We start from the raw sequence: 16,142 nt of genomic DNA, 5'->3' as shown, positions 1-16,142 counted from the left end.
GACTGCTGATCCCTGGGGAAGCAGGAATGACGCTTCTCTACTGAATGAGCAAGTTCCCTTGAGTGTCCCTTTCCTCTTTCTGCTTGAGGGGGGATGTTCTGAGGGCTGCAGGATGTCAGACAGCAAAGAAGCATCACTATGTTCCATCCGCACTTTTAAGAGGGGCAGCAACCCCCCTCCCCCACCCCCGTAGTCCACTCGAAGCTTTCACTCCAGGGAAGACCGTCACCCCTCTGAAGGAGGGGGCTTCACGGACTGCTCGCGCTCACCCCACGCTTTCCTCATTCCACCCTCTTGCTGGCTTCCAGTTGATAGGGACCCTGGAGTTACTGGAAGCAGGGACACGCAGCTTTCCCTGGACACAACGCAAGCGGGCAATCTGAGACAGATCTTTCGGGATGGGGGTCTCAATGTACCCCAGGCCAAGACACAGCAGGGAATCTGTGAGTGGGGTCTGGCACAATTCGCAATCACATGTGCTTCTCATCCCCAGCGCTTCTGGGGCCACGCAACCTCGATGCCTGCATTTCAGGTCACTGTGCTGGATGAAGACGCTGAGCCGAGACTCGTGGGATGGGCTGGAGGGGAGCAGCCCAGAACCCCACCAGGACCCAAAGCCCCCCCAGTGTCTGCACGGTGCTTAGGACTCACCCTGGGGATGGCAAATCTCCACATATGTGAAACTTGTAAGATCCAAAACCATACTCGTTAATTAAAAAAAATATAGTAATGAGACTGAAGGGCATCTAAATTTGGACCAAACAGGTTTTCCAGAATTAAGGCAAGATGATAGCAGCATGCCAATCTCTCTGGTGTCTGAGACTGCCACTATCTGTCTTCCAGGGGGAGTGGTCTTCAGAAAGCACAGGAAAGGGGGGAAGAATGGGGTTTCCCCTACTTTAAGGTTGGGGTGGGATGGAGCAATACTTCAATGAGGTCGCCAACCTGTGCTAGGTATGATCACATTTATTTCTTCTGATAACCATTTGCAAAGCTGTGATTATTCTCCCACTCTGCAGATGGAGACAGAGAGGTTACGCCACTTGCCCAGCTCCAAAGCAGGTCAGTATGGAGGAGGTGATTTCAGAACTTGAACTCAAGTCTGTCAAATTCTAACGCTTGTGGGAGTGGGGGACCACACTTGCCGCTGTACCCCACTGCTTCAAGGAAGCCTTGGGATGAGCTTTAAGACCTGTCAATTCAGCGGAGGTGAGCCAATCAGGGTTTGGTGGGGAGGGTAGAGGATCAGAGCAGGGAAGCCTCAGCCTGGGAGAATGGCCAGAGCATCCTCTGTGGCCTGATCAGGTGGAGGGAACCGGCTGACGGCTCCGGACAGTTTCTGCCCCGTGCCTGAAGGAATGGATTGGCAGGAGTGTGGGACTGCTGAGCCAACAGTGGCCACTGCTCCTTGCAGCCTCGATGGTTTTTCAGATGGAACATACATGCAGGACGCCCCTCGGGGCATGGCTGGGCTGCAGCCTCGGGACGCACAGAATCTGTCAGGCAGTTTCAGTGGGACCACAATCACTACAGGGCCGAGGAGGGATCTGTTGGTGGAAATGAGCACACAGCCATGGCTCCTGAAGGCAAAACCCCCCTCTCATGGTTTTCTGGGGGCCCTGAAGTCCTCTGCACCCTCACCTCCACATTCAGGTCAGCTCCGGCATCCAGCAGCATCTGAACCATCGCCTCGTCCCCACGGACGCAGGCGTACATCAGGGGGGTCATGCCCTGCGGTGAGTTAAAACCAGAGAATGGAGAGGTTTACAAGGTGGCTGTGGTCAGGCAACAGAAACAAATGGAACGTCTTATGTGACTGCAGGGGGAGCTGCTTGGGCTCAAAATCCAGCAGGTCTAAAGCACATGTGCAGCCCTGTGATTTGAGGACCACAGCCCTGTGCACTCTGGAAACCACGGCAGAAGGGAAAGGGAGCTCACGTTGCCCTTTGGGTATTTGTCTTTGCTGAGTTTGGAGGATTTTGGTTTGTCTGTCTGACTCAGGGTGCAACAGACCTCAGAGCATTTCCTAAAACAAGTGGCTGATTTTGACTTAGGACTCTTAGGACTTTCTGGATTCTGTGACATCAGCCCTCAGCTATTTAACCGATGAATGCTGCTCCTCCATCCTTTCTCTCTCATGATATAACAAGCATCCTCCTGGCTCTGTATAAACTAGCTGGTCAATGTCAAGGGTAACCGGATGCCCCTGAGCATGTGGTGTCCCCCTTCACTGAAAGTGGATTGACATTGTCTTTGACAAGCAAAAGGCAAGCCAAGGAGAGATGGCTTCAGGAATACCACAGCTGCTCCCGACTCCTGCTCATCACCAACCAAGTACCACAGCCCACAGAAGGGAGGGGTGGGTTTTCCAACCAACGGTATTGGGAAGGCAGCTATTTGGAAAACCATCCAAGTTAGAACCTTATCTCCCACCAGACACCATGCGCATTTCTAGCTTGGTTAGAGATAGCTAGAGAAAAAATTAAAACCCTAAAAGATATCTAACTGGTCTCAGGATCCATTTCTAAACATAAATTCATGGAAGAAATCACAGAGGAAAATCATCCTAGCAATGAGGTAATAAAATCGAAAACATTATAGACAAAATTCACATAAAACGTACATGGAAACATTTTTGTCACATTATAGCAAAGGGCTGTGTCTAATATATAAAGAGTTATTCTAAGTAGATTGGAAAAAAAAAAAAACAGAAAAGCTAGCTGGAGGGTGGGGAAAGGGAAACAGCTTCTGGAAATAACTGAAGACTGAGACCCTAAGAAAGGCTGGTGTGTTCAAGCGACTGCTTCCATTTTTAAGAATTTCCATAATGAAATAATCAGGGAGTTGCACAAAGGCTTCTGCAAGTACATTTAGCTCAGCATCATTAATAAAAGGAATTAGAAGCAACCTAAATATCCATCATCGAGGTACAGCAAATGAAAAAATGATTTTTTAAAAAAATTCAATAATATTATCTTTAATGTAAAATGTCAAAAAAGTGAGATAGAATATAATTTTTAAATAATGGAAGTATGTGTTTGTTGTGTGTCAGGGAGACTTAGTATTTCTCGAGAAAACTGTTAGCTGTAATTAAATAAATCATCCCTGCCCTCCCCTCCTGGAACTCACTGTGTGAACTGCCCATGCAAAGCAACCCCATTTGTCCCTAGTCACTTCCCGTTGGAATTCACTGCTGCTTGTTTCTCTGTCCCTGACATTTCCCCTCGCGGGGCATCTCCTTGAGTGAGAGACACCAGCCACTCTCCCTGTACCAGTTTCAGGATTTTGGTGGTGGAGAGGGGATGCTGCCTATTTCTGAGCTGCCTCTTAGGGTCTACAGACTGACTGTGTCTCTTCAGTATAGTCTAAAAGTTTGGTGACACCAGCCTGGATGTGTCCTGTGCAGTAGCAGACAGGCAGAACCAAAAAAAACCCTATATATACATAAAAAAAAAAAAACCTTTTAAAAAAGGGCAACCTAAGCGGCCAGCAGGGGGCGCCGCAACCCAGCGACGGCTGTTTCCATCTGGCTGTGGGATGGTGCTGGAGGCGGTGGCGTTGGCTCAGACCCCTGGAGCCTGTACCTGTTCACTCATGGTGTTGATCCCATCAGGCCCCAGCAGAGACACCGCCTGCTTCACAAGGTCCGTCCGCCCGCAGTTCAGCATCCGAAAACCCAGGTCCTGCTTGAACTTGGCTTCGATGGCCACCGCATCCAGCTTCCGAGAAGCGCAGAAGCAGTCGTCTGCCCTGAAGGAGGAAGAGAAGGTCATGGGGGTGTGGCAGCTTCCCGGGGGCCTGGTCCTTGCCCAGCAAACTCCTTGGGGAGCACGAGGCCCTTGCATTGCTTTTCATGTAACTAGCCAGTTCCTAGGCTGCCCTGAAAAAGACTTCCTCCTGATCCTGATCTTTGTCCTTCATAACTGCTGCCATCCTGTGTGTGTGTGTGTGTGTGTGTGTGTGTGTACTGGGGATTGAATTTAGGAGCACTTAACCACTGAGCCACATCCCAGCCCGATTTTGTATTTTATTTAGAGACAGGGTCTCACTGAGTCGCTTAGGGCCTTGCTTTTGCTGGGGCTGGCTTTGAACTGGTGATCCTCCTGCCTCAGCTTCCAGAGCTGCTTGGATGACAGGCATGCTCCACCGCCTCTGGGCTCCTGCAGTACACTGGCCTAAGAATCATATGGAGAATATTTACTGAATGTCTACATGGGTAGGCGCTCTGCTAAACTGTTGGAGAGAAAAAATTCAATGAATGCCCATAAAACCAGAGTTGGATACTGTCATTACCTCTCTTTAAACCTGGGGCAACAGAAGCATGTAAGGGGCCTTCCCAAGGCCATGTGGTCTGCAGGTGGCAGAGCTGGGATCTGGACCGGGGTAGTCCGTGTGAAGAGCGGGCCTGTGTATCTACTATGTGACACTGTCCCCAGTCAGCATCTGCTGTTCACCCATTCTCCTGTCTGCTCCTCACACTAGGCTGGGGAGTTCTGAGAGTAGGGACCTTGTCTACATCTCTCTCCATCCCAGTGCCAGTGGGCACACGGCACGTGGGGTGCTCAGGAATGCGAGTTGAATGGACACAGAATGGGTGTTCCCGACCTTCCAAGAACAAAACGAGAACCTGTGAAACGACTCAAGAGCCTATTTGACAAGGTGCATTGAAACTGTCAGCTGGTGGAATGGCAGGAGAACGAGGCTAAGGAGGGGGTGGGGAGGGTCATCAAACTGGTGACAAATTCTGGTTATAAAGGATGTCACTTCCTTCTCCTGGAGAATGAATCCACTAATTAATTATTAAATAACTGTGCATTTATTAAGCTTGTATCAAATTCTGCTCTAAGTGCTGAGAACACAAAGGAAAACAGGTCACTGCCCCTCCTCTAGGAGCCCACTCCCTGGAAGGAGAGGGGATGCAGGCACGGGCTGTTGTCATTCAATGTGGCAAACGCAAGAGTTGAGGGCTCAGAGACAGGCACTGCCCCAGGGCAAGTGCACTGTGGGGAGATGAGGAAGTTGGACCAGAGTCCAGGGGATCCAGCCACACTTCCTGGGAGAGTTGACCCTGAGCTGTGCCTTAAGGGGACTGGGGAAGAGAGGGGCAAAGTCTGGAGGGGGGACGTGGCAGGCAGAGTGAGGGTCACCGTGGAGATTCAGTGCTTCTGGGCAGAGAGTGCCAGAGCCGACGGTGGCAGGGGCAAGATGCCAGGGGACCTCTGCTTAGTCCACAAGGCTCAGGCTTTATCTTCAAAGGCCAGTGAGGGTGGCTGAGCAGGCAGAGGGACATGGCTGGCCGGCAGTCCTCAGAGGCAGGAAGGATGGGAGAGAAAGCAGGAGATGGGTCAGTGCTGAGTGAGTCGCTGAGCAGAGCCGCGCCCACCAGGCAGAGAGTGCAGGGGCCGAGGGAGGGCAGGGGTGCTGCGCTGGCACTGAGCGCGAGGTTCTGCCTTCCACCCTGCAGGGTGCCTGCTGCTCAGACTCAGGCTGGCCCAGAGGCCAGCTGACGCCCACTGTGTCAGCAGGAGCTGGAGCTGACCCTGACCTCTTCAAATCCCCTCTGCTTGCTGTCAGAGGCGGGGAGCTGAGCAAAGAGGCCAGACGTTCACACTCCAGGCTGGTTGTAAGGGTGCCTGCCTGAACCTACCCTGCTTGTGGTGGCAGGAAGCCAGTGGGCCGCCACCTTCTTTTTCATCCTGGAGGACATGGGAGGGGCTGATCCTCCAGAGCGTTGATGGCACGGAGGGTCCCACTCACCAGTCAGGCCGGGATCTGGGGCTGAGCCACCCAGAGAGCCTGGGAAGTGGACGGAGGCGATTGCCCTTGGCCTGCTGCAGGTCCTGGCTACCTGGCTACCATTCATCCCTGCCCGGCTGTGGAGCCTTGGGCAGAAGGAGGTCCCAGAAAAGGGACCCTGCTGGAGGAGATGCCAGACCCGAGGAGCGGGCTTTTGGCCACCAGGGGGAGCCGATGCGGAGCAGATAGACACAGGGCCCTGAGACCCGAGGCCTGCTGTTGAGATGGGTGGGGTCTATCTAACCTGCATCCACACTTCAGGAAATGGGCGTCCAGCCAGGCCTCCCGGGGTCCATTTGTATGAGAGCCCTGGGAGGGACAATGAAGAGTATTGGGGAGCTTACAACTGGCCAGGACCTGGACTCCAGGATCAAGGCCTTTCCGTGGCAGGTAGGAGAGTCAACCACCCCAACATTGCTGGCAGGGTCTCCAGGAGGCCACCTGGGTCAAGGTGGGAAGGACTATCGGACCACAGGCCTGGCTTCAGACATGGCATCAGCAACCAAGACATAAGCTTCTAGGGCACAGACCGGGCTGTGCCTCAGGGCTTCTTGGCTTACTCACGGAGGTTTTGAATTTGGGTCTCCTGCAGCTAGGGTTACCAGATCAAGCAATTTAAAAAATACCAAAGAAATATTGCACGGGACACACTTATACTAAAACGTGATCCACTGTGTCTGAAATTAACTGGCGGTCCCATCTTTTATTTGGGAAAAGGCAGAACTATCTCCCAGGAAGAATACACAGAGAAACCCTGGATCCCTCCAAAGTGTCTGCCTGTCTCCAGAGGGGAGGGATCCTTGGTGGGGCAGAAGCCTTAATTCAAGGGACCAATGGTCCTTAATGATGGCTGAAGAGTAACAGGGCAAGATCCTCTCCATCGCAGAGGACTCTGGGAAAGGTAAGGTGGAGCCTGTGTGTGTTGTATTGAAGTATCTGTACCTCACACTGGTGTGTGTGTGTGTGCCCAAATCTTGGAGAGCTATCAGACTTGACACACTGCAGGAACAACCTCCTGCCCCCTCCACCAATTTTTATTGTATTTATTTAATTTTCCATCTCATCTTTATTTATTTTTCCATATTGTTATCGGTGCATTATGGGTCACATGTAACAGTGTGATCTGTTGTTCCATATTAGCACACACACACACAGTATATGACGATATCACTTGGCCAATATCATTCTCCAGTACTTCCCCTTTCCCTCCAGGGACAACCTTTCTCCCAACAGACTGCTACTCAATCTGGAAGAGGCTGCGTTATGGAAGCCAGAGCTCCATCTTGGGACAAAGATGCTATCAACTGTCACTGTCACGGAAAAACCCTTCCTGTCATTTCCTCTTTTTTGTCTGTCTCCTGAGTCCCTTGTGATGGCATCAATGCTCCATGGACTCATTCCAGTAAGCTTTTCTCCCCCTGCAGTCAGGCTACTTCCACGTGACTGGGTAAACATTACTGAGCACCTACTGTGCACCAGGCCTCGTGCTGAGGAGCCCTGGGGGAGGGAGACCGATCCTCTGTTCAGAGCTCACAGGTTCATAAACAGATAAATCCAAGAAAATCAGAAGTGTTTACCAGCCTCACAGGTCCTTGATTTTAATTAGAAATAGACAAATGGCAAAAAAATTACTGCAGCTAAGCTGATGATGATAATTGTTATTACGAGAAGTTGACATTTATTGAATACTTATTACTGAAACCTCAGCTCTTTCTGTGTATTAACTCATACAAATATCACAACAAGCTGGTGATCTAAGTGCTATTAGAAGACTCACTCCAGAGATGGGGAAACTGAGGACAGGGAATGACCCAGGTCTCAGAGTTGATTAAGGGACGAGCCAGGATTTGGCTGGGTGACCTGACATCCCATCCCATCCTGCTCGGCGGGACCTGGCAAGCTCCATCATGCCAACGTCTCCATACATCCAGCTCCGGCTTGAGCTAATCTCTCCATGTCTCTCAGACCCTCCAATTGCATGTCCCAAATGGAAGTTCTTATGAACACCCCTGGTCCCACCCTCCAAGCCTGTCCCTGATCACCCACCACATTATCCACCCAGATCCTGTATCCATTCCATGGACTGTTGATTTTCCAAATCCATTTCCCAAATCCATCTCCTTCTCTCCACCGCCTGCCCCTACCCTGGTCCTGAGTGCTGAACCTCTACCTGTGGCTGGACCACTTCCATGCCTCCTGGAGCCTCCTGCTTTCAATCTTCTCCCCACTCACACCCCCTCTCTTACCCAAGACCAGAGTGAGCGCCAGCATAAACAGGACCCGGCATGCCCCACTTACTGCCTTCCAAGGCTGCCAGGGTACTGAGGATAAAATCCCGCCCCCACCCAGGGCCCGCAGAGGCACCTTCGTAATGTTTTCCATTCTGGCTTCATGGATTTATTCTCCCACCAACAGATGCGAGGACTCCTTTTTCTTCACCATCCTGCCCACACTGATCTTTCATCTTTTTTGTTAGTAGCCATTCTAACAGGTGTGAGGTGCTCCCTCCCCTACTGTGGTTGCAATTTGCCTTTCCCTGATTGGTGATGTTGAACATTTTTCAAACACACCTTGGCCATTTGCATGTTTTCTTTTGAGAAGAGTCTATTCAGATGTTTTACTCATTTTTAAATTATTTGTTTTTTTGCTACTGAGTTGAGTTCCTTATGTCTTGGGGATACTAACCTCTTATCAGGTGTATGGCTGCAAATACTCTGTCCCATTCTGTAGGTTTTCTCTTCCTTCTGTTGATTGTTTCCTTTGCTGTGCAGAAGCTTTTAATTTGACTCAATCCCCTTTGTCTATTTTTTGCTTTTGTCGTCTATGCTTTGGGGAATGTATGCACATAATCACTTTCAAGACCCAAGTCATGGAGCAAAACTCTTAAGTTTTTCTTCTAGTAGTTTTACAGTTTCAGGTCTTACATTTAAGTCTTGAATCCATTTCGATTTGATTTATTTATTTATTTATTTTGGTACTGGGGAGTGAATCTGGGGGCACTTAACCACTGAGCCACATCCCCAGCCCCTTTTTTTGTATTTTATTTAGAGACAGTGTCTCACTGAGTTACTTAGCGCCTTGTGAAGTTGCTGAGGCTGGCTTTGATCTCTTCATCCTCCTGCCTTAGTCTCCCAAGATGCTGGGATTAGGGGTGTGTGCCACTGTGTTTATGCTGTGAGATCAGGATCTAATTCTCTTCTCTTGTCTGCTGATATCTACTCTTCCCAACACCATGTATTTTTTTTAAAAAAAGCATTATTTTTTAAAAAAAAAAAACACCTTTATTTTTATGTGGTGCTGAGGATTGACCCAGTGCTTCACACATGCTATGCAAGCGCTCCACCACTGAGCCACAGCCCCAGTCCAACTCCAGGTATTTTTAAAGAGATGGTCCTTTCCCCATTTTGGAGGTCTTGGCACCAATCATTCCTGAAAGCAGGCCCCAGGAACCACCTGTTTATCAAGATTCCCTTGGACCCACAAAGTAAATAGAGTTCTGCCTACGGAACAAGAAAAGCAAAACAGGTAAGAAACATTTCCTACAAAAGTGTGAAAACATAGGTTTCTGTTCAACCCAGTTTGTTAGAGAATTTAATCCTGCAACATTCCTGTGAACAGGGCCCGGAGCTCCACTTACTCTCTCTGGAAGTCCCTGTAGGATCTCCACTGCTGTCAACCAGCAGGTCCCCCGGTGGCCCGAACAACTCTGTGTGCTCTCCTTTGTGCCTGACTTATCTATGCAGCAGTCTATTAAGCCAGTCACCTGGGGCTTCACCAGAAGCTGACCAGCTTTGTGGTTTTCCCCTTGAGTGGCTTTTCAACAGCGCAATCAAAGAGCTGATCAATTTAAGTAAGAAGTTCAGCTCCCGAGCTGGTCAATTTTTCTAATTTCTCAAGTGGTCCAGCCCCGAGAGACTTGCTCAATATCTTCCACCACTTCAGGGATGTGAGTGACTTGAGAAAGATGTTTTCCAGAGGCCTGCAGGGGGCCTGGCTCGGCAAGGGACTGGGCTGCCTTTTCCCCCCAAGACAGGAGACGGCAGACGGCTGATCTCTCGATGCCTTCCAAGAGACAGACGCAGGCTGGTGACCCCCGGATCCCCGTGTGCGTTACTATCCTTTAAAGCCAGTACAGAAGCTATAAGCGCCAACTCTCCCTCCCTGGGTTCAAGTCCCGGTTCTGTGACACAGTGACTGTGTGATCTTGGGGCCGGTTACTTAGCCACTTTGTGATTTGATTTTCTCATCTGTAAAAGAAGCTTTAGTAATAATGCCATCCTCACAGGGTTTTGGGTGTCGATCAAACGAGATAATCCGCGTACCGTGCTTAGCACGCAGTTCTCGTTACACGTCAGATTCCTCATATCACAACTGTTATAAATTTACAAAGCCAAACACAGCTGTTTGGAAAGAATATATCATACCTGGGAGAAGTACATACACAGACGACACACAGAACACTGCCTTCCTAGTGCTGCTGCTGCTGCTGCTTTTTTGTTGGCACTAGGAATTGAACCCAGGGGTGCTTAACCACTGAGCCACATCCCCAGCCCTTTTTAAATATTTTATTTTGAGACAAAGCCTCGCTGAGTTGCTTAGGGCCTTGCCAAGTTGCTGAGGCTGGCTTTGAACTTGCGATCCTCATCATTGTGCTTCTTAAGGTCTCAAATGAGACACTGCGTCTAACAAGTACCTTCAGAATCCAGGCAATCCTCTCCCCATGGGGGAAGTCCGGCTCCCAGAAAGGCTGCCCCCCGGCCCCACATGGTTTTGCAGGTCAACTGCAGGTGATTTAACAGAGGCTCAGGAGAGTGAGTATCACACGAAAACACAGTTTCTGGAACAGTCCGGAAAGTGAGAAAAGGCAGAGCCCTTAGGGTACTGTGGGCCTGCCCAACAGGGATCCTTCTCTTTTCGTGTCTGCTCTAGGGCTGATCCCAACCCCTCTGGTGCCAGAAGGTACCTGGCAGCTCCTGGGCACCCTGAGGGTCAGATGCAGTGTGACTCTGGGAAGCGTGTCCAGAGAGCAAGGGCTTTGCTCTCAAGGCTGGGTCACCCTGCGCCAGGTTGCTTCCTCTCCTTTAGTTTTCTCATACATTACTTTCTGTGTTTCACTTATTGAACAAACCCTCACATAGCACTTAACTCCACACCAAGTGCACTCGAAGCTTTTAACAGGTGTTAACTTGTTTAATTCTCATGATTATCCTGTGAGTTGGACAATATTTTAAGTCTATCTGACAAACAAGGAAAAGAGGGCACAGAGAGGTTAATGAACTGGTTGTGTTAGTCTGTTTCTGCTGCTATAACAAAATACCCGAAACTGAGTACTTACAAAGAAACAGCTTCATTTAACTCACAGTTCTAGAGGCGGAAAGTCCAAGATTGGGAGACCCCCTTAGTTCTACCTCTGGTAAAGTTCCCTGATGTGACACATCGTGGCAGACACCATTGTGGCAGGAGCGTGCATAAGAGGGAGAGATCACATGTCAGGACAGGAACCAGAGTGGGGCAGGGCCAATCTTGCTCTTCTATCACAATCTCGTAAGAACTAACCAGGGTCCCAGGAGAACAACAGTAATCACTTTGGAGGGCAGCCATCCCAGTGACCTCTGAGTCCCTATCTCTGAAAGCTTTTACTATCACAATGAAGACCAAGCCTTCAACGTATGAATGCAGGGGACAAACCCTATCCCAGTGATAACACTTGCTCCCGGTCACAGCTAATAAGGAGTCAGGATGTGAACCCAGTACTGGCTTCTGATGGAGTCACTCCTCACGTCCCCGCTGGGCAATCCGCTGGCCCACAGGGGCTGCTCTGGTTTGGAAGCACAGGTTCCACAGGATCCTCATACCAGATCTCAGAAATCTGTATGCCAGAGGCCCCTGAGACCACCCCCACAGTGAGAAATTACAAAGGCCACCCCTGATTGCACACTACTTGTGGCCAGGCACTGTGCTGAGTGTTCAGTTTCTGCTACTTCAACTGATCCTCTCCTAGGAGGACTTAAGGATGACCATTGTCCAGTTCTACCAGCAAGGGACCTGGCAGGGCTGAGTGTCTGACCTGTGCTCTCACTGAGCAGTCCAGCCCAGTACCTGAGCCGGGCACTCACATCCCCAAACTCCTTCTTATTGGCTCTGGGACCTCAGGCAGGTCGCCTCTCTAAGCCTCAGTTTCCCCATCTGCAAAACAGGGATGATGATACAGTGCTCACTGACAAAACCTATAAAGAAGTGTAAAGGGAAAATACTCCTGAACCACTCAGCACCATGTGTAATGGGGTAACAGCTGCCCCAAACTTGAACCACACACTCATGACTAGGATTCTGAAATTGTGGGTCCTCTCTCCAGGGATTTGACCAGCCCTCGACATCCTCCAGTCCCAGGCAGGCCCTTCCTGGATGCCCAGGCCTTTCACAGCTGTTCTGTAGCCTGGTCACTTTGGGCCCAGCCCCACTGAGGCCTCTCACTTGCTGGGCCCAAGCTCCTGGCTGTAGCTTTCCATGCATACTGCCCACGTGCTTTTGCTCCCATTCATCCGGGCATCACCAACAGGCTGGCCATCTGGGATTGGGAGATTTCCAAGGCCTGTCTCTGAGGCAACAGCCAGGGGCCTGTTCAGGGACCCCATGAGGAGAGAGGCCACCACATGAGGAGAGAGGCTCACACAGAAAGTGCCGGAAGCCTACCACTGCAGGGTACAGTCTGAGGTGTTTGGCTGTCTTGGGAAGGAAATGAGAGGACACAGCCCCACTATGTTGCCTAGGCCCCAAGGGTCCCTAATGTGGGTTACAGTTTGGCTCCCCAAGGTCACTGGTCAGACTAGCTCTCTGGGAAGAGAGCAAGGGTACGAACAATCAGAGAAACAGTAAACAGAGAACAGCTGCCTGAACACACTACAGTTAATACAATGACAGGCATCTGTAAATAGTGCTCCATTTGCTAAGCTTTTCACATTAAGATTAACCTCACTTAATCTCCAAAATAAACTTCAAACTGCAGAACAAAAGACAGAGGCTCTGAGATCCATTTTCTCACGGTCACACAGCTCTAGGTGGTGGAGATGGCAGGGAACCCAGGCAGCTGGACTCTGCCCCCACTTACCTCTGGCTTAAACTCAAAGGCAAGTTTTAGAATCCCCATCACAACCTTAGGAAACGGGGACTCCAAGGAGCAAAGCATCTCCTCCTAAGTCACCTGGCTCCGTGTCCCTCCATCAGCCCAGATCTGTGTCACTCCACAGTCTAGGCTTCAGTTGCCCTTGTGTTTGTGCGAGTCCCCCCGCTCTGGTCCTGCCCAATCCAGAGTTCACCATTGGGAAGTACCCACCCTGTGGATGCAGAGACGGACAGGAAGTGATTTCCACGCTGGAGAGGCTGCGGTCCAAGCCAAGCGCTGGGATTCCTTCCTTCACCCATATGCCCGTCCTGAGCCCCTGCCACGGTCTAGGCACCAGGTTAGATGCTGGCGTCCAGCAGCAGGTGCATCAGACATGGCCCTATCCTTACGAGGGGGCCACCAACAAGGAGGGTATGAGGCTGCACAGGTGACAGTGCCACTGAAAACGAAGGTCCCCGGGGGACAAGAATGAGAGAAACAGCTCTAACTCAAAATGGGAACTGAGGACCACGCCCCCAGCCTTTCCCTTTCTCCCTGGGCACTCTGACTTGTAGGGGAGGACGATAAAGCTGATGTCGCCTCTGAACACTCGGGAACTCGCTGCAGGTGGCAGGGAGAGCCGCTGGTTGGAGGTTGCTGCTAACACAACCTCTTTAGGCTTTGCTGCGTGACCTTGAGCAATGTCCCGACCTCTGCCTCCTCCTCTATAAGATGCAAGAACAGCAAGTGTGCGGAAGGGTTCCATGGAACGGAGTGCACTGAGCATGCGCGTCCCTTCTGGCCAGGCTGGACCCTCTCTGAAGGTGGATGCGCACCTGGGTGGGAGGTGCGACGCTGACGATGACCATGGATTAGGCTGATGTGGCCCTGTGCCAGCTGTCTGCAGCACTCCAGGCGCTCAACAGACAGCGCCCTCTCCAGGGTCTCTGGGGAACCCCACGGGGCGCCAAACAACACCCAAGCCAAGGACAGCCAACGGGTCACCTCTCGGGCAGCAGCTCTGACTGGCCGACATGGCTGCCTGCAGCCTGGTGTACAGGGGGGTTCTGAGGCACGGCCAGAGTTAGAGAGGAAAGACAAACACCCAGGCTCCGCAGGACACTTGGGGAAGCACCCCGCAAGGCAGGAAGAGAGCCGGGAAAACGGGGGTTCTGTCACGGCTCTATCAACCACCAGGCAGGCGACAAGTCACCTTATTTCTCATAAGATTCCTCATCTATGAAATGCGGGCAGGGCTGGCGAGCTCTTGGGTGCTTCCAAGCAGGACATTCTGAGATGACGACAGTTGCCTGGTGCTCCGTTCCACTCTTTCCTAGGCAGTGGCCTCTCTCCCTGGCCCAGCCCACATCTCAGCTTCCCTGTCCTGCTTTGGTGTCATGAAGCACTTATCACCTGGGGAAGAAGGGGTGGCAATCTACCTGCCCACCCCCACCTCGGCACCCGTTCTCCACTTCTTCTTATAGGAACAGAGAATCACCTGCCCTCACAAGTCCCGCTGGGCACACTGCACTCAGCTGGGGATGGCATGTCCCCACCCTGTGTGGCTAGCTATGGCCAAGTGATTCAGTCCTCACCCACAAAACAGAAGCAGGAGTGACACAGTGACTTCTGGTCCAGCTGGAACCGGATCTTACTGGCTTGCAAAGCCAGCTATGTGCCTCTCCTTGACCCCCTGTCCAGTGACATCTCATTGCTGACTTGAAATCAGCCTTAGTAAGTTATCTAGACCATGGAAACTGGAAAACGCTACAGATCATGGCTCTTGGGACATGGGACATGGGACGTGGGACAGCTGTTTGAAGAACATTTACCAAATACCACTGTTTACGTCATTGCCTAAGAGGAAGCTTCCAGCCGTGGCTTTCCATTTGTTCCCTTCTCTAACCAGTAAGTGGACTTGTCCCTGTCCTTGCTCTAACCACACAGGTGCCAATGCTCTAGGGTGGGGTCAGCAAACTTTTTCTTAAAAGTCAAGACAGTCATTATTTGAGGTTCGTAGGTCACATGGTCTCTGTTGTGGCTTCTCAGCTTGCTACTGGGCTGAAAACAGCTATAGGTGACATGTAAGCCAATAGGCATGGCTATGTTCCTATAAAACTTTATTTAAACAACAATATAGGAGGACAACTTGGGGGCCATGGTTTGCTGACCTCTGCTCTAAAGGAACTGCCAGGCAACCAGAGGAAGGGAAGCTGGGTCTTCCTAAGGTCTGTGTGGCACAGTTAGTCTATCAGCCTGCCCAGGCTGACCTGTTACATAGGTGAGAAATAATGTTACAGGGAAGTGCCGTACTCTGGAGCCATCCTGTAAGCAGCTGTCACCTGTCCAATACTTGAACTAAGAAAATAAATGCCCCTTGTGGCTCCTCTCCTCCTAGGCAGGGTGGACACACGCTTGGCCTGGAACTGAAAAGGCCCAATCTGGCTGCTTTCTCCACCTCTGGGGAGAGGGTTGGTGTCTGCAGACCTAAGCAGATGGTGTCCAGGAGAGCAGGGCTTTTGTCCCATGGAATCTGATGACATCTCTATGGCCCACAGGGACAGTGTGTGCTGAGTGTGCCTGAGGTGACCCCCCAGGTGTCTGGCAGGACACTGAGGCACGCATCAGGGCTGCAGGTGCGTCCCACTGTGTGTGGCTCTTATTTTCCAGTTTAAAACTCAGCCTGCTGGGGCCACAAGACTGAGAGTTGCTGGTTACACTCTTATTTAAAAGCGGCCCAGTGGTTTCCAGAGAGTCACAAAGAAAGTCTCATTCTGATCTTGCTGTGAGGAAGCAAGATGGGAAGAGAACTGAAGCAAGGGGGAAGGTGGAGGGGTGAGGAGTTAGGAAGGAAGGAAGGCAGGAGGGAGAGGTGCCTGCTGGGGCACAGAGGGAGGACCCCAGGGGGGTTCTTATTTAAAAGCAGGAGTATTCCTACACTCAGGTGCATTTGGCAATTTCTAAGATATTTTTGATCATCATTGCTGTCACCTACTATGTGGAACCGAGGGCGCTGTTGATATCCTATAATGCCCCAGGCAGCCACATCCCATCCTTACTGCACCAAAGAATTATCCAGCTGCAAAAATCAATAGTGCTGAGGTTGAGAAACCTTGGTGTAGGATAATAAAACATTTTTGCCTCACTTCTTACATATCAAGTCGTTCCCGTTACAGGATTCTGTAAGTGTGACAATCAAATGGTGCCTTCAGAAATGAGTCATGAAATGGCAAATTGGAGACTA

The 16,142-nt window shown here is 50.8% G+C and overlaps 1 protein-coding gene across 3 annotated transcripts in view; it reads right to left on the bottom strand.

Moving 5' to 3' along the window:
• Abtb3 (ankyrin repeat and BTB domain containing 3) overlaps positions 1-16,142 on the bottom strand; it is a 260,855-nt gene that overhangs the window by 33,175 nt on the left and 211,538 nt on the right. For all 3 annotated transcript variants that reach the window (XM_046429657.2, XM_046429656.2, XM_058574192.1), the window contains 2 exons: positions 3,585-3,750; positions 1,642-1,731 (listed from right to left, as the gene is read on the bottom strand). In XM_046429657.2, the coding sequence (XP_046285613.1) occupies positions 1,642-1,731; positions 3,585-3,750 (256 nt within the window). The remainder of the gene's footprint in view (positions 1-1,641; positions 1,732-3,584; positions 3,751-16,142) is intronic.

This window comes from Marmota monax, unplaced genomic scaffold, assembly GCF_021218885.2.
Source record: "Marmota monax isolate L192 unplaced genomic scaffold, Marmota_monax_Labrador192_F-V1.1 WCK01_AAM20220418_F8-fsc00051, whole genome shotgun sequence".
Taxonomy (NCBI): Eukaryota; Metazoa; Chordata; class Mammalia; order Rodentia; family Sciuridae; genus Marmota; species Marmota monax.
The sequence above is the reverse complement of the archived record's forward strand: the minus strand, read 5'-3'. Positions and strand labels throughout refer to the sequence as shown.